The following is a 17,805-nucleotide window of genomic DNA, read 5'->3' as shown; positions in this document are numbered from 1 at the left end:
GCTCCGGACGGCTGGCGTGCCGATGGTGTGAAAGAACACGTCGGAGGGCAAGGGCTCGCCCCTGGCGGCAGCCTTGGCCAATGCATCGGCCTCCTCGTTCTTGGCCCTATCCACATGCTGCAAGGTGAATCCCTTGAACTGTCTCTCGAGACTTCGGATGGCCGCGAGGTATTGCATGAGCGCGGGGTCTTTTGCTGCAAAGTCTTTCTCGACCTGGCCGGCAACTATCTTGGAGTCTGTTTTGATGATACATGTGGTGACTCCGAGGGCCCTTAGCTTGCGGAGGCCGAGGATAACCGCTTCATACTCTGCTATATTGTTTGTGCATCTGTCGGATTCCAGAGCGAAGCTGAGGCGTGCTGCATATCTGTGTTTGACTCCGGCTGGTGAGGTGACGACTGCAGCGACGCCTGCCCCCGCATGGCACCATGCGCCGTCGCAATGGATAGTCCAAACCTTCTCTGTGGACGGGTCTGGCTGTGTTATTGGCCCAGTCCAGTCGACGACGAAGTCTGCCAGGACTTGTGACTTGATGGCTGTCCTGGGCTCGAAGCTGATGTGGTAGCCGGATAGTTCGGCTGCCCACTTGGCAATCCTCACCGATGCCTCCGGGTTTCTGAAGAGTTCGCCGAGTCCTCTGTCTGAGGTGACTCGGACCTTGAATGCTTCAAAGTAATGGCGCAGTTTGCGCGAGGACATAACGACTGCGTAGGCGATCTTCTCCAGCTCTGTCTTGTTGCACTTGGACGATGTCAGTACCTCGGAGACATAGTAAACAGGGCACTGTCTGACCGCACCCTCAACTGTCTGCTCCTGCACTAGTGCCGCGCTGACCGCGTGCGGCGAAGCCGCGACATAGAGCAGTAGGGGGAGCGAGGAGTCGGGGCTTGTGAGGATGGCCAGCTCCGACAGGTACTGTTTTAGTGAGGCGAAAGCCGCTTCTTGCTCCGGTCCCCAGGCGAAGTCTTTTGCACCGCGGAGTGTTTTGAGGAAGGGGAGACTTCGCTCGGCGGACCTGGAGATGAATCTGTTGAGAGCGGCCAATCTGCCTGTCAGACGTTGGACGTCCCTGGCGGACTGCGGAGGCGACATGTCTACGATGGCCTGGATCTTGGTTGGGTTGGCCTCGATGCCGCGGTGTGACACCAGGTAACCCAATATCTTGCCCTGGCGAACACCGAAGACGCACTTTTCCGGGTTTAGGCGGAGTCGTGCATCTCGCATGTTCGCGAATGTCTCGGCGAGGTCGGCGAGATGGTCCTCCTTATTCTTGCTGGCGACGACGATGTCGTCCACATATGTAAATATATTTCTGCCGACCTGCCCTTCGAGTACTGTTTTGGTGAGTCTGGAGAAGGTGGACCCGGCATTCTGATGAAGCAATAAGTGCCGAAGGGTGTTATAAAGCTGGTGCTAGCCTTGTCTTCCTCCTTCATGTATATCTGGTGATAGCCGGAGAAGCAGTCGAGGAGTGACATGACCTCGCATCCGGCCGCGCTATCGACTATTTTGTCGATCCGTGGCAGCGGGAAATTGTCCTTTGGGCAGGCCTTATTGAGACTGGTGAAGTCTATGCACATTCGCCATTTCCCGCTTTTTTTCTGCACCATTACAACATTGGAGAGCCACGTGGGGTAAGCCACTGGCTCGATGAATTTAGCCTCTAGGAGGCGGTGCACCTCCGCCTTGGCGGCCTCTGTCTTTTCGTCGGACATTTTGCGAAGCCTTTGCTTTTTTGGTCGCACCGAAGGGTCAATTCCCAAGCTGTGCTCAATTATGGATCGGCTGACTCCGACCAGGTCGAGGGCGGACCAGGCGAAGACATCTTTATTCTTGGCCAGGCAGCAGAGAAGCTTCTCTTCTTCATGTGAGGTGAGGTCTTCGCTGATAGTGACTGTCTGCTTGGGCGTGGACTGATCGAGGGGGACAGTCTTGGTCCCGTCTTGGCTCTGCAACTGTGCCTTGTCGTGCTGCTTATCGGTTGGGCTGGCGGGCGCAGGGACCTCGCGCTGGGTCGTGAGACAGTGTACGTTCCTCTGACCAGGCACGAAGTCCCGCTCTATGTTGCGCGCCGTCTGCTGGTTGCCGTAGATCGTAATAGCGCCTAGCGGACCTGATATCTTCATACATAGGTACAGTCCGTGGATGGCAGCTTCGAACTTATTGATGGAGCCCCGGCCCATGATGGCGTTGTATGGATATACCATGTCGACAATATTGAAGGTTACTTGCTCACTTCGGGCATTGGGTGCTACACCGAAGGAGAGGGGCAACTCTATTTTGCCAACGGGAAAGGTGCCCTTGCCGCCGAAGCCATACAACGGGTTGTCCGAAGGCTTGAGCAGGCTGTGGCTTATACCCATGCGGTCGAAGGCGTGGAGGAAGATGATGTCCGCCTGACTGCCGTTGTCGACTAGGACTTTGTGTAAGTCCCAGCCTGCCACGCTGCAATTGATGACCATAGCGTCGATGTGGGGGGCGCTGCGCAGGTCGACGTCTCGTGCGTCGAAGGTTAGCGGTATGTGGGACCACTTTGTCTGCACGACTGGGCCAGTGACGACGACATGGTTGATGCTGCGGTAGTGGTCCCGCTTCTGCCGCTTGGTGTCGAAGTCAGTGCTGGACCCCCCTGTTATCATGTGAATGACTCCGTGATATGGTTGATCGGCGAAGTCTTCCTGCTTTGGGGCATGGGGGATGTTTTGATGTTGCTGGTGTGGTGGTGGTTGTGGAGGAGGTACGATTTGTACTTCCTGATGGTGTTGGTAAGCGTGATGCGGTGGATGCGGGGCGGGAGCGTGGATATATGGTGGAGGGGGTGGCTGGTAATTATGCGCGACAATTCTGGGATTGTCGGCTGGCTGCGCCCGCGCCATTCTGTCTCTGGTAGCCTTCGTTTCGGGGCAGTCTTTGGTTTGGTGGGCGCAGTCTTCGCCGTGGAAAAGGCAGTAGAACCGGCGCGGCGGCTGCGCGCGCCCTCGGCTCCTGCCACGAGTTCCATTTCCGCGGCCCTGGGGGTGATATTCCTGGCGACGAGGGGGGTCAGCAGCAGGCTGCTGGTTGGCGATGTTGTGCACTTGCTGCTGACTGCGGCCATCTCGACCGGAGTCTGGCTGCGGAGTCCTCGTCCACGTGCGGCTGGACTGCGGGGCATCTTTGGGTTTCCGCTGTGACTCAACCTTGCGCTGGTGGAGCTCTTCGGATTTGGCATATTTTTCAAAGAGCTGATATAGCTCCTGGAGGTTCTTGGGTGGATCTCTGATACAGTGACTGTAGAGGACGCCGGCCCGAAGGCCACTGATGGCGTAGTGGATAGCGATCTGATCATCGACGGAGGGCAGCTGTGACTTGAGTGTTAAGAATTTGCGGTAATACTCCCGCAGAGTCTCCTTTTCCAGCTGTTTGCAAAGCGAGAGCTCGGCCAAGGCGTCGGTGTCTGGGCGGTACCCTTGGAAGTTGAGCAGGAACTTGTCCCTGAGACTTCTCCATGAATCAATGGATAGCGGAGGCAATCTGGTGAACCAGGTGAGTGCTGGGCCCTCTAGGGCGATGATGAAAGACTTCGCCATTGTGGCGTCGTCCCCTCCGGCGGATGCAACGGGGACCTGATAACTCATTATGTATTGCGCCGGGTCGGTGCTGCCATTGTACTTGGGATAGGTCCCTGCTCGGAAGTTAGCTGGCCAAGGCGTCACTTGCAGGTGTGGCGCCAGGGAACTTCGCTCGTCGAGGTAGTTGACCCCTTGGAATGGCGCGCCGTGCTGGAAGGTGTAGTCACGCTGGGGGAAACGCGGGTTCTCCGGCTGTGCCCGGTGTTGCAGGGGTGGGCCATGCTGCAGGCCGAGGTGGCCTTCGCGCGTGTCTTCCGGTTGTGCGCGCTGCTGGAGGGGTGGCTCTTGCTGCAGGCCAAGGTGGCCTTCGCGCTGCATCAGCGCGATCTCGCGCTCGAGGTCTTGGGCCTTCTGCTCCTCGTCGCGTATCATTTGCCGCACCTTGGCTAGTGCGGACACACGCTGGCGCTTGGCCTCAGTATCTCTTTCTGCCTCTGGAGGTTGCGGTTCTTGAGGCGCAGGGCGCGCAGCTGTAGCTGTTCTTCTGTTGAGACGCCGAGGACCTCGCCGTCCTCGGTGAGGTCCGCGCCCTCCAGTGGGGCGAAGCCTGGGGGCGGCTGCGATTGTCCTTCGGGCCCGCAGGTGCGGAAGGTGTCGTCTTCGCAGGTGCGGGGAACATTGTCTTCAGTGGGCTCTTGGTGGGTGGATTGGGTGAGGGCGAGGGCCTTGCCCTTTCTTGCGGCAAGCAGTGCTGCCTTCGCAGCCTCGTCAGCCTTCGGGTTAGCTCTCTTGGGTGCCATCGCGGGTGGTTTTGTCGTAGCACGAACGGTGGGCGCCAAATGTTGGAACTTGCTGTCAGTCGCAAGAAGGCCAACAGGGGTGAACAGTGTGGACAGTAGGGTTACGCGTGAGATGGCAAATAGCTCTGTTAACCAGGCCTCTCACGGGCACTGTGCGGGGGTATTTATAGGTACCTGAACGCCCAGCGCCTTGTGCTAAGGACGCATGTGCCCTCAGCTACCTAGGTTATCCCCAGAATATTCCCATAAAGCAGGGTTACAGACTGTAATTACAGGGATGCCTTTACAAATTAGGCCCGTAACACGCGGCGGCTACGCAGGGCCCGTTACAATGGGCCGGATCGCACGTGGGCCTCTGAGCTGGACGAGGCCGCACTGTGGGATACCTTCGTCGCCGGTCTTCGTCTGGTGCCGATCAAGCGAAGGGTGCCCCTGCCTGCTTTGTCTGTCAGAACAGCGGTTGAACAGCGGAGACTTCGAGCGAAGGGTGGCGTTTCTGCCTTCGCTCCAACAATCGGATGACTTGAAAATATTGCCTGTGCTTCAAATGTTGCTTGGTTACATTTGCACATTTGATGTTGAGAATTGATACTATGGGAAGACAATGACTCGATCCATTAAAAGAATTTGTTAGAGGGAGGAGATTGTTGATACATTAAGAACTTAAGAAGTTTGTTTGAGAGTTTTTTGGGTATTTGGTTAGAGGTTTTTGGGAAGTTTTGGAGGAAGGGAGCGAATGGACTTACTTCAATCTCAGTTTGCTAAGTTGACTGTGTTATGATACATGAGCTAACTCGGTAGACATGAATTAGATCCAATCGCTTTGGGTTGCCAAGAAACTTGTCCAAAGTCCCTTCAAAGGGACTGCATAATTGATGCCTAACCAAACAATACCTAATAGTCAGAACTGTGAATCACATTTGCACCATAACATACTTCAGTTTCCATTCTTCTTTGCATAATTTCTTTGGTACCTTCCTCCTCGGTCATTTTTTAAGTACTTTCAAATGTAATAGCTTTTTATCTATTTATACATGTATTATCTTATGAATTCAAGTCCATTCCCCTGTTGATCGTAACCAAGACACCAAATGTTTAGCAAAATGCATATTCCTTTGTATTTGAATGCTATTTTTTATGTTTCGTTCTTCTGGTAATACATTTAATCTTTACAGGAGTGTGATTACCTAATGGCAATTGCTAGACCAAGACTCCAAATATCCACTGTAGTGGATGTTGCAACAGGAAAGGTATGTTGGTTGGATTCTAATTCTTAGCATCTTGCTTTTGGCTTTTGTTAGAGTGTGCAACGGGTCCAGCCTAGCTCGCTAGGTTCCAAAACACCCTAGGTGCTACTCCAATTCCTAGCGCCTAGATGGACTAAGTCAGGTTGAACATGACTAAGCGTTTGGCTAGCCACTAGATGAACTAAAAATCACACATGATTAAGTGTTTGTGATTCTTTATTTTTTTCCTGGCAACACATGTCTCAGATTAGATACCAAACTTCGGTCTTAGAAGTAATTGTAACACATTCAGGCAATTTTGGTTCCAAGTCGTGCAAACTTGTAAAGAATTGGTGAAGGACCTTGCAATTTTGATCCCTACACGTCCTATCTCTATTTTCACTGGGTCTTCTGGGTGCTTTTTTCCTGCCCGCCAGCCAGCGTGGTCACACATAGCCTACCAAGCCAGCCAGGCAGCTTTGTTGTGTTTCTGCACCACTTAAGCACTGCCTCATGCCTACTCACACCACCTAGACATGTTAAGAGTTTTATTGGACGCCCATGCCTTAAAAGAGACACAAGGGGTCCGTTTCAGGTATAACTGAAAGTAAACATAAGTTCAATTAGGTTTTTTAGATCCATGGGTATACCCAAGAGCTAGTGCCCCACTAGGCCTTGTCCACCATAGCCCACAACACACTAAAGGCCTCAAGCCTAACTTAATGCAGCTGGCGCCACACTAGGCCTAGATCCATCATAGCCCTCAACATACCAAGGCTTTAGGCCTCACTCAACCCAAACTGATCGGTGAGGGCTGCCCCCACCTTAATATGCTGTGCTCCTTCCTTCACCCTCAATTTCCCATGTGGGACTAAACCTAACACCTTTTAATATTGACTGCAGATTTTATTTTTCATTTGGTCAGCAGTTTAAGAAATTTCCATTGTAGTGGGTTATTCAGCAAACTTTTGTGTTTATCGTTTGACGACCTCTACTTTTAGTGTACAAGTATGTACTAATAAGAAATATTATAACTAGATGTGTCTTCATTTTCTTAGAAAAAGCTCCATATATGCTTCTTCAATTTTTCGCCTAGATAAGTAGTCATGCTATCTATGCACTGTTTTTTGAAGATTGAAAGCAGCTTCTCTAGATCTTATTTTGAACCTGTACTGTATGGCATCTTTATATATTTAATAAAGCATCAATCATTAGGCTGCATGTTTTTGGGAATCCGTGCCCATTATATTTATTCTTTGTAGATATGAGTATCTAAAAATCTAGGCTAGTCATGCATTTCTTGTGCTTTCTGTATTCATGATGTCACTGGTCCCATGTTCTCTAGGGTGTAAAAAGTGATGTTCGGACGAGTTCTGGTATGTTTGTGAATTCTGAAGAAAGAAAATCTCCAGTCGTTCAGGTCATTTTTACCATACTTTATTTTATATTTCTCACCATATAAATGTGAAATACTTCTTTGATCTATAAATATTCAACTAATTCCCCTTGTGTTGTGATAGTGAGCTTTTAAGACATTCATTTGTGTTGCCTAACATGGTTTTTAACCTTTTTTGTATTTGTTTCCTATTAGTTATCATTCTATGCCAGTGACACAAAAGAGTGCATGTTGGAGGAACTTGAGCTATTGCGTAGGAAGTAGGAGTGGGAGGTGGGTGGACGAGGTTTGATCGCCTCATTGGCGAGGCTGCAACGCTGTGGTCGGTGTCAAGGTAGGGAACGTGCGTGCAAGAGTAGAGGAGCAGGAGAGATTGAACTCAATCTCTGGCTAATCCTTTCATTAACCAAATGTTTGTGCCTTAGGCTATCTCCAGTAGCTTACTCATCCTCCTCTCCTATTTCAAACTCCACTCTATAAATAGTGCAGTCTACAGTGCAAAACAGTGTTTCACGGCCATATGCACAATCTGCGGGCCGTAGCCTTATAGCCCAGTCCTAACAACTAGTTAACAAACTCATGCAAAGCCTGAACAATCTAACAAACTAACCTTAATCCCTTCTTGAGAAGTCAGAGGTTGCTGATCACCTCGTGGTGACCATGCGGTGGACATGTCCAGGCCCATGCTATGCGACAACTTAGCCACAACTACACTTCTTTCTCTGATACTAGCCCAACATAACATCTCTCCCTCCTGACAAATAGCTAGTCTTCGAGCTGGAACAAGGGATGAGCCTTGCAAAAGGCTTCGATGGGTGGCCTCTCCCACTGGATCAGCATGTGCCACATGCCCTGATGGAGTTGGGCGTACCCATGTTGCATTAGTGGCAGAGGCGATGGAGCAGCTGGCGGAGTCCCGTGGAACGACTTCAAGACCTCGGCGTGGAAGACATTGTGAATGTGTGCATGCCTTCAGGCAACTATAAGAGGTAGGCGACGACACCCACATGCTCAAGCACCTGGTATGGCCTGGTGTACTTAGGCCCAGCTTGCCCCGAGGCAGATATTGCTAGACCTAGTCGCTAATGTCGAACTCTAGTGTGTAGTAGTGGTTATTATAGTGTTGGTTGGTGTAGTCTTGAGGTTGCTGTAGCCGTTCACGAATATCCATGAGGAAGGTGTTGTGGTTCTGCAAGAGATTGTCCACCATGTCTATGCCAAGTTGGTTGTGTATAAATGCAACACAGGAGGGGGCCTGCCCATACACCAGCTAAAATGGGACACGTGGAATGCTGAGTAGAAAGACATGTTATAGCATTACTCCGCCTAGGGAAGCTAGTCCAACCAGACACAACAGAGTTGCACTGCATTGGTCTTGCTGAAGGTGTCGTGGAGACATTAGGGGTTTTCTGGATTCGGACGACGCTAGGGGTTTTCTGGATTCAGACATTGGTGTGTGCCACTTGGAGCACAACAGAGGGAACTGAGATGGAATGAAGACATGATACTCCTGCAGGATCAAGCTGTACTCAATGCACGACAGGACCCCGTGTGTAGTGGTGGTGTCGTGGAGCGTTCGCAGCACCGGGTCTTCCTTGACCTTCGCATGAAGATCAGCGAAGAGTTGGATTGGGGGCCTGGACAAGGTTCGATTGAAGCTCCTTGGCACTATGCCCAGAGAGAGCGTCCTCCACAGTGTTCAAGCGCCTTGACTAGTATTCCACAGTCAAATCAAATCCGTAGAGCTGGCTAACCTAATGGTGTTGTGGTACCATGGAGAGACGGTGGTCGATCATGAATTTCAGCACATATTGGTCGGTACAGACGTTGAAGGGTTAACCCTAGAGAGGCATGAACGCTAATGGTAGACTGCCTGGACCAAGTCGATGAGTTTGTTCTCTTAGGCTGCCACCTTCAGGTGCCTTAGCAGAACAACTTGCTGAAAAAGGTGAGGGGGCCTATTGCCATGGTGAAGAATGATGTTGAAGTCGGTGCCTGACACGTCATAGTCGACGGTGAAGGGCTTGTTGAAGTTCGACATGTGAAGGACGTGGGTGGCAAAAAGGGCCTCCTTCAACACGCAGAACACCGTGGTGCATCTGTTCGTCCATTAAAACCATCTTTTTTTAGAAGTTGTGTGAGAGGGGTTGCCATCGTTCTAAAGTTTTGTAAGAAGCAGTGATAGTATCTCTCCAAGCCGAGGAAGTCGCACACATTGCTGCTATGGCCATTTAGTGACTGACTTCACTTTACTGCTGTCCATGGTGAAGCTGGCTACCGAAATGATGTGGGCCAAGTAGGTCGCCGAGGATGTGGCAAAAGCGCACTTGGAGTGCTTCACACATAGCTGGTTTGATTTTGGATAACATGAAGATACGACTAACTACAAATTACGATGTCATCGAAGAAGACCAAAACACACTTACAAAGAAATGATTAGAGGATGGTGTTCATCAAGCTCTGGAACGTTGTTGTCATGTTGGTGAGGCTAGAAGACATCACTAGAAATTCAAAGTGGTCGTGATGTATGTGGAAGGCCTCTAGCTCATCCTTTTAGAGCTGGGGATAGTGCTATGGCTGGAGTGCCACCGGTGCTGTGCCGGGAAGTAGGTGAATGCGATGGACATAGGGTCGTGCAGGAGGAAGGTCGGACGATGCAGTGAAGACTTCGTTGAAGGATGTAAGTGCTCCATCATGGCAGGTTTGACGTCTTGTACAAAGTGGAGGGAGCGAGAGGTGTGACATCGCTCCACAGTGAGCTGACATTGCACGAGAGGATGCGGTAGCTCTGGCGCAAGAAAGGGAGGCACATGTGGTCGAAATCTTACAAACTAATATTACTCCAGCTGGAATAGGTCGCAACAATGACCAGCGGAGGCCACTGGTCACCTTGTGGTTACCACATGCTGGTCATGTCCAGGCCCACGTCGTGCAATAGCTTAGGCACGGTTGCACTTCTTTCTCTTATACACCTTGCCCACCATAACACTACATGCATGTGTCAAATGCATGATTGCAATGGAGTCATGTTTTGAGTTCTGACAGGAGGTACACTAGCACAAGAAATAGGAGGTTGGTCTCGTTTTTGGTTCCTAAGAGGATACTAAAAAACAAGGCAACACAAGTGAGTATATTTTAAGATTCTCCCTCCCATTTGTTCGACTTTCCTTTGGAAGTCGACCAAAGGAAGGAGCTCAGGATAAAACCATTCAATCATCAACATGTCACACAATGAAACAAATAAAAGTGTTTACTCATTTCCTTGATATACGAAGTCTGTTTCATCTTTGCGACATGACAAACATTTACGATCATAGCTTCGACTTCACAAATGAGAACTCGAAGGTATCTTCGGGGGTGGAGCAGGCCAACGTCTTCTAGCTCCAAAAGTCCCTCTATGCATGACACTGTTCCTCTATTTATAGTCATGGGGTACAACTTCGTATGAAATTACAAACATGCCCACATATTTTACACACACATGGTATTTTCTCCTACTTCTACGCTGAACAAGCCTTCTGAGTCTCCTTCTCCCTTGCTTTGTATGTCGATGCGTTTGAAATTGAAGCCTCCTCCTTCGGCACGTGTCCTCACAACATCTGTACGCAGGCGAAGATCCATAGCTTCCCCTTCTGATTCGTAAGCCGCTTTTGATGAAGGATGGCTTCGTTGATCCTTCACGTTGTACCTGAAACACACCTTTCCAATTTGATAATAAGGGGTTTTGAGGATCTTCGATAGATGACAGTAGAGGTCCCCAACATAGGATATTTGTCTCAAGGCCGTACCTTTTAAAACAATATTTTTTGTGAAATAATTCAACTCTATTTTGCTTATATCTGGTAGGCCAAAAGAAAACATTGCATTTAAGAGACACCCTTTGCTAAGCACCTGCCATCCAACAAGGCGCCAGGGCCGGAAGGGTTCACTATGCGTTTTTGCAAATCAGTAAAGATGATATCATGGCAGCTAATGCAGCTGTGGTGGAGAAGGGATTTTTGGAATTTTCGTTCGCTAAACTCAGCGTTTATTGTTCTTCTCCGTAAAGTGGATAGCCCCTCTGATGCCAAAGACTTTAGACCCATAAGTCTTATTCACAACTTTGCTAAATTGGTCACTGTTAGAATACCTATTAGCTTGGGGTCCCAAATCTGTATTATCAGAGCTGGGCACTGCAAGCTAAATGGCTGTGGCTGGAGAAAGCAGATTCAAACAAGCCCTGGCATGGGCTAAAGCTGCCTGTGCCATTGCAAGTCAGAAAGTTCTTTCAAGCTTCGGTTATTACTGTGGTTGGCAATGGAAACAAGACTTTATTTTGGGTTGATAGATGGATAGATGGCGGCTGCATCAAAGACTTTGCTCCTGATGTTGTTTCCAAAGTTGGTAAACATATTGTCTCCACTAGAACAGTGACCCAGGCTCTTGGAGGATGGCAATGGATCAGTGACATCTTGACACCTTTCCTGGACGGGAATCCGACATTTTTTGCTGATTTGGGATGTTGTAAGGAATATAGTGTTAACACAGGAGGTGGATATTCATAACTGGCTGCATACTTCCTCTGGTCAATTTTCTTCAAGGTCTTGTTACGAGGCCTTTTTTATGTGAGCTATTATTTTTGAACCATGGAAGAGGTTGGAAATCTTGGGCTCCTCCAAAGTGCAAGTATTTCTTGTGGCTGGCTATTCGGAATAAATGTTGGACATCTGATAGATTGGAGATGAGAGGTCTGGACCACCCAGTGTCTTGCCTCTTCTGCGATCAATCGCAGGAAACCATACAACATATTTTGTGTACCTGTGTCTTTGCAAGACAGTTCTGGCATTCCATTCTGTTGGCGTTGGGTGTAGGTAATCTCTCTCCGTCGGGAGATGAGACCTCCTTTGCCGATTGGTGGCGAAAAACAAGAAGATTCATAAAAGCAAGAGAAAGGGTATGAACATCATCATCATTTTGGGGACCTGGTGTTTATGGATCCACCACAACAAAGCTGTCTTTAATGGGGAGACCCCTTCGCTAAGCTCTATCAGATGCGTCTTTCTTGATGAGATAGGATGTTCGATTACAGCTGGAGCCAAACATATTCAGAGTTTCGGCTTTGAGCTCACGCGTAACCTTCACAGGGTCTAGAGAGTGGGTAGCGTGTGAGTGGCGTGTGAGTGGGTTTTTGTTTTGTTAAGCCTGCTTAGGGCTTTGTACCTTGGTCCATTTTGGACCTTTTTTCTTCTCTAATTAAATGATGCGCAGTTCTCCTGCGCTTTCGAAAAAAAGAATACCTATTAGGGTTTGGGGCTCTCCCTTTGTACTTACCCTCTGTAATGAGCCTGGCCCAACACTCTAGTCTATTAATACATCACCCCATCCTATTCCAGGGTTAAGGGTTTCCATTCTCTAACTGTCACAAAACTTCTTGCAAACAGATTGGGAGGAAAGCTGGAAAACATGGTTTCTAAGAACCAAAGTGCTTTCGTCAAGGGTAGATTTAACTAAGACAACTTTATGTTGGTTCAGCTAACAGCCCGCTTCCTTCACTCTCAAAAACAGCCTAGAATACTTCTAAAGTTGGATATTTCTGAGGCATTTGACTCGGTCTCTTGGGTCTTCCTGCTTTATGTCATGGAGAAGTTGGGTTTTGCTAGTATTTGACGTGATATTGTGAGTGGCCTTCTTGCCACTTCTACGCAGATTTTGCTTAATGGGGTGCCTGGTGATTTCATCTCCCATAGGAGAGGGCTGCGACAAGGGGATCCTCTCTCCACTATGCTTTTCATTCTTGTCATGGATATGTTCAATCTTATTATTGTGAGAGCTTCTGAAGCTTGGTTGTTACAGACGCTATCCTCTCATTCTATTCAACATTGGGTGTCGCTTTATGTGGACGATGTGGTGCTTTTTCTCAGACCTACAACAGTGGACCTTGATCTCACAGTGAGGGTTCTCAGGCTTTTTGGAGAAGCTTCTGGTCTTCAGACTAATATCCAGAAGAGTAGTGTTGCTCCCTATCAATTGTACTCATTATGGTTTGGTCCTTGTCCATGACCATCTGCCTTGCCGACTGGATGAATTCCCAGTCAAATATTTGGGACTGCCCCTATCCCTGAAGAAGCTCACTAAGTCACAGCTGCAGCCCCTCATCGACCGATTGGTTGACCTTCCTAAATGGAAGGCTGATCTTATGACTAGGGCCGAGCGGGCTGTCCTCATGCGGTCTGTGTTAACAGCAACTATTATCTACCATGCCATGGCTCTGGACCTCCCTTCATGGGCTCTCAAGGCCATGAACAAGATCAGGCGGAATTTTTTGTTGCATGGCAACTTTGAGGCAAATGGGGGCCATTGCTTGGTGGCCTGGTCAAAGGTCCCTAGACCTAAATAGTTGGGAGGCATCGGAATTTCAAATCTGCAATTTTTAAATTGGGCTCTCCGGGTTAAATGGTTGTGGCTTCGAAAGACTAGCCTGGATAGAGGTTGGGCTTCCTTTCCTATACAATCTAATGGTCAAGTGGAATCTTTATTTTATTTGGCCATGTCTACAGAAGTTGGTAATGGAAATAGCACCCTCTTTTGGCGTGACAGGTGGCTGATGGGTCATCATTTAATCGATCTTGCTCCACATAGTTTTGCCTTAGTGCCTAAGCGGTTTTATAAGAGGACAGCTGCGGAAGGCATTGCGGACATGTCTTGGGTCTAGGATATTCATGGGGTGGCTATTCTAGAAGTTATTGCTGAATTCATAAGTTTGTGGGAAGTTATTTCAGTGGTGATAATGCTGCCAGATAGTCCAGATAGGCACATTTGGAGTTTCTCTAATTCGGGCTGCTATTCTGCTAAATGGGCTTTTGATGTGCTGCTCTATATAGCTACAGGAAACGTATCTGGAAGAGTTGGGCACCTCCCAAATGTCGTATTTTTCTGTGGTTAGTAGCCCACAACCGTTGTTGGACAGCAGACCGATTGGCGAGGCGAAACCTTGATCACCCGGAAGCTTGTGTTTTCTTGTGACTAGGAAATGGAGACCATTAATCATCTGCTGTTGTCCTGTGTTTCGAGTAGCACCTCCAGGTCCTAGGTTCGATCCCCCTCGGGGGCGAATTTCTGGCTTGGTTAAAAAAATCCCCTCGTTGTGTCCCGCCCGCTCCCGGGTTACATCCCGCACGTCACCCTCCGGCTGGGCCGTTGCAGAGTGAGCGGTGACGGCCCGCTAGTGATGGGGGCCAAGGTTCGGGGATTTTACCGTCCGGGACCATGTTTCGGTCTCTTCTTAATATAATACTGGAAGGGCGGTCTTTCCCTCCTCGGTCGAGTTTTCTCGAGACAATTCTGGTTTATGCTCTCGCAAGGGATTGGCTTGGCTGGTTTAGCATCACAACCTTTTGATGTTGATTTTCTTGGCAACGACGACGTGTTCAATGGAGTTAGGCCAAACATCTCTACAATTATGATTATGTCAGGAAATGAAATTAGATTTTGGGAGATGGCTGGGGCCAAGGGTCTGTCGTTGCCTAGTGTTCATGGTTAAAGGCCATAGGGCGTTTTGTGTTGGTCGTTTGTGTTGTTATCTCTTCTTCAATTGCCCTCATGTAACTTTGTAGCGGCCTTTGGCCTTGTGTATTATGTACACTCTTCTTCTATTAATATAATGATAACAAACTCTCCTGCGTATTCGAGAAAAAAACTATGTTAGCTTGACACTAAGGTACTAATGCACCTCACTAGAAGCAATTATGATACTATTATACAAAAAACTCGACTTGCGGGGGTAATACCGCCCCCATGGTATCATATTAAGAAGACCATCTTACGCAGGTCGAGAAAACCCTCGAACCCTGTCGCACCCATACACAACGACACCGTAGCCTATGTGAGAACGTCCACGACCACGACCGGGCCTTATATCTGTGCTTTGGCATGGGACATACAAGGGATTTTTTTAACCATAGCTTGAAATCCACTCCCACGGTGAGTCGAACCCATGACCCGAGGAGTGCTACTCAAACCATCTAATCACCTCAGCTAGAGGCCCTTTCGTGATACTATTGTACACAACTAATCAGTTTATATCCCCTTCTATTATGAGAAGATACAACAGGGGGTCCAGCAGTTTCCATGGCTCTTGCATTATGACAATATCTTGTATTCAAAATATGTTTATTGTGTTTAATTCTATTTTTATGTTGTGTGCTATCTTGTTCGCCATCTATTAGTGGCAACAATTTGGATATCTAATTTGTATCACAAAGCTAGATCCATGTCCTAAACACTGCATTTATAGAAGATTATTGTTCTGTGAACACTTGTTTCCCCTTGTGTAGGCTATAGAGAAGCGAATATCTGTGTTCTCTCAAATACCTAAAGAAAATGGGGAGCTCATTCAAGTATTGAGGTACTTGATGAAATTAAGACAGCAATTCTGTATTTTTTTTACTTGAGTATTTTTGTGAGCTAACTTCAACAATGGCAGGTATGAAGCTAGTCAGTATTATAGACCACATCATGATTACTTCTCTGACACTGTAAGTTGACCATCTCTAAGGCAAGTCTCAGGCTTCTAGATTTACAATTGACCTGACTGTCCTTGTTCTCAATTGCACAACTCAATATGATTTGTACGTACACCTTCAGTTTAACCTTAAGCGCGGAGGGCAGCGTGTTGCTACAATGCTTATGTATTTGACAGATGGCGTTGTAGGTGGTGAAACTCACTTTCCGCAGGTTAGCTGATATTTTACAAGTTAATAAACTGTTATCATATCATATACTGTACATACCATGCCATTTGTGTCAGCTTGTTTCTGTCCCAGGCAGGAGATGGAGAGTGCAGCTGTGGAGGAAACGTGGTCAAAGGATTGTGTGTTAAGCCAAACAAAGGGGACGCTGTTCTCTTCTGGAGCATGGTGTGTTAATTTTGTCTAGTTAAATATCCTGATCAGAAGATCTTTATTAGAGTCATCTCAGTTGTGTTCTTTTGGCCTCGGGGACTTGTTCCAGGGATTGGATGGTAACACAGACCCAAACAGTATCCACAGCGGGTGCCCTGTTCTGAAAGGAGAGAAATGGTCCGCGACGAAATGGATGAGGCAGAAGATGACTTTCTGATTAGAGCTGGTTTGGTGGGTACAGGGAGAGTTGGTCCCACTCCAGGGGTAACACCTGCAAGATGTCTCATTATAGCAATGCATACAGCAACACATGGATTTCGCAGGGTCAGACCTGTGCAATCGCTGTTAACGCTTCGTCGTTCAATCACAGGGTTGGCGAGGTCTTTGATACTGCCCTTCGATTGCCCTTTCCACTCTCGACTGTTTGGATTCCAGAGCATAGACGTTTTCCGGCGCTTGGGTTCGACAGCTAACACCTGGGATTCCTCACATGGGCTAGTTTGGAACCCGATTTCTATTTTCTCAATGAAATTTAGTTTATTTTCTCTTGAGAAAATATAAATCACTTAAAAATAGAGTTTCTGAAAATAGAAGAAAATTGGAAAAAAAATCCACTCCTACTGGGATTTGCAAACTTAACATCGTCATCGCAGGCTTCACAAAATCATCATCCACTGGATGGAGTCTTGGCATCCCATCTCATTCCACAAATTTTCATTAACCCCTCACAAGGTTAGTACCCATATGGCTAATTAACTTAGGCCCCGTTTCAATCTCACGGGATAAACTTTAGCTTCCTGCTAAACTTTAGCTATATGAATTGAAGTGCTAAAGTTTAGTTTCAATTACCACCATTAGCTCTCCTGTTTAGATTATAAATGGCTAAAAGTAGCTAAAAAAAAGCTGCTAAAATTTATCTCGTGAGATTGGAACAGGGCCTTACTCCCTCTGTTCCCTATCTTAAGGTAACGAAGGTTTGTCTTAAGTCAGTTTTGAAACATTGGCCAACAATGTCTACAAAAATAACTGTTTTTAAATTAAATAAAATTATATATTGTGCTAGATGTTTTAATAATAAATGTAATATTTTATTTTTATTTAGTCAATGCTTATGAATATTTTGTTATTATGACTTAGGACAAACCTTTGTGACCTTAAGATAAGGAACAGATGGAGTAGATGCTTACGTACCTAGAGTCCAAACCTCACCTCAGTCACTTCATTTTCTCAGAACGACACATTTATTAGTCTCATGAAACAGCGCCACTATCATCGATCCATCGGTAAACATCTCGGCATGACTTCCATAATTTTTTTGGGGCATGACTTCCATAATTTTTTTGGGGCTTGTTTGAGAGCAAGAATAACAGAGGAGATTTGAGGAGCTAAATGGAATCAATCTAAACAACAACAACAAATTAGAAGTGGAATGACTTCGTCCCACCATACTCTGGAACCAAATACTACCACGCGATGATTGATAACATGCACCTCCAATGATGCTACTATTCGACGCAACTTTGGCTATGGTGCATGAAACCCTAGCTCTGCCTCCAACTATGCTCTGGCTCCAACTATGTTGCATGACTTGAACATGTTAAATATAAGTGTCGGTGTTTGGACTGGCGATCCTAACCAACTAGTGAAATGATGTTGCGTGCCTAGAATCTAGATGGTGTGCGAGTTGACACAAGCGATTTATCCTGGTTCGGGCAATGTGAGGCCCTACTTCCAGCAGACGGGGGTGAAGCTTATATTACTCGCACTGAGGTGCTTACAGTAGGGATTACAAGCACAACGGGAGAGGGGAAGTTTCCAAGTCCCTAGAACTGATTGAGGCAAGTGCCGATACCGAAAGACATGAGAAAGTTACCAAGTGTTTTTTGCCCCGCCCCCTTAGAGGAGTCATGATTGCACTATTTATACACTTAGGGATGTATGTTGTTGAGCCAG

At 47.6% G+C, this 17,805-nt stretch overlaps 1 protein-coding gene across 4 annotated transcripts in view; it reads left to right on the top strand.

Moving 5' to 3' along the window:
* LOC100273794 (uncharacterized) overlaps window positions 1-16,293 on the top strand; it is a 37,884-nt gene extending 21,591 nt beyond the window's left edge. For 2 of the 4 annotated variants that reach the window (XM_008669320.4, XM_008669321.4), the window contains exons 5-11: window positions 5,527-5,601; window positions 6,923-6,997; window positions 15,286-15,356; window positions 15,435-15,486; window positions 15,596-15,685; window positions 15,775-15,867; window positions 15,962-16,293. In XM_008669320.4, coding sequence (XP_008667542.1) covers window positions 5,527-5,601; window positions 6,923-6,997; window positions 15,286-15,356; window positions 15,435-15,486; window positions 15,596-15,685; window positions 15,775-15,867; window positions 15,962-16,069 — 564 coding nt within the window. In that variant the 3' untranslated portion in view covers window positions 16,070-16,293. Of the gene's footprint in view, window positions 1-5,526; window positions 5,602-6,922; window positions 6,998-15,285; window positions 15,357-15,434; window positions 15,487-15,595; window positions 15,686-15,758; window positions 15,868-15,961 lie in introns of all 4 variants that reach the window. The other 2 variants (XM_008669323.4, NM_001360446.1) reach the window with 2 other exon arrangements.
* Window positions 16,294-17,805: the final 1,512 nt, after the last annotated feature.

Source organism: Zea mays, chromosome 2 (genome assembly GCF_902167145.1).
Source record: "Zea mays cultivar B73 chromosome 2, Zm-B73-REFERENCE-NAM-5.0, whole genome shotgun sequence".
Classification (NCBI taxonomy): Eukaryota; Viridiplantae; Streptophyta; class Magnoliopsida; order Poales; family Poaceae; genus Zea; species Zea mays.
This window is presented reverse-complemented; position numbering and strand designations above follow the sequence as displayed.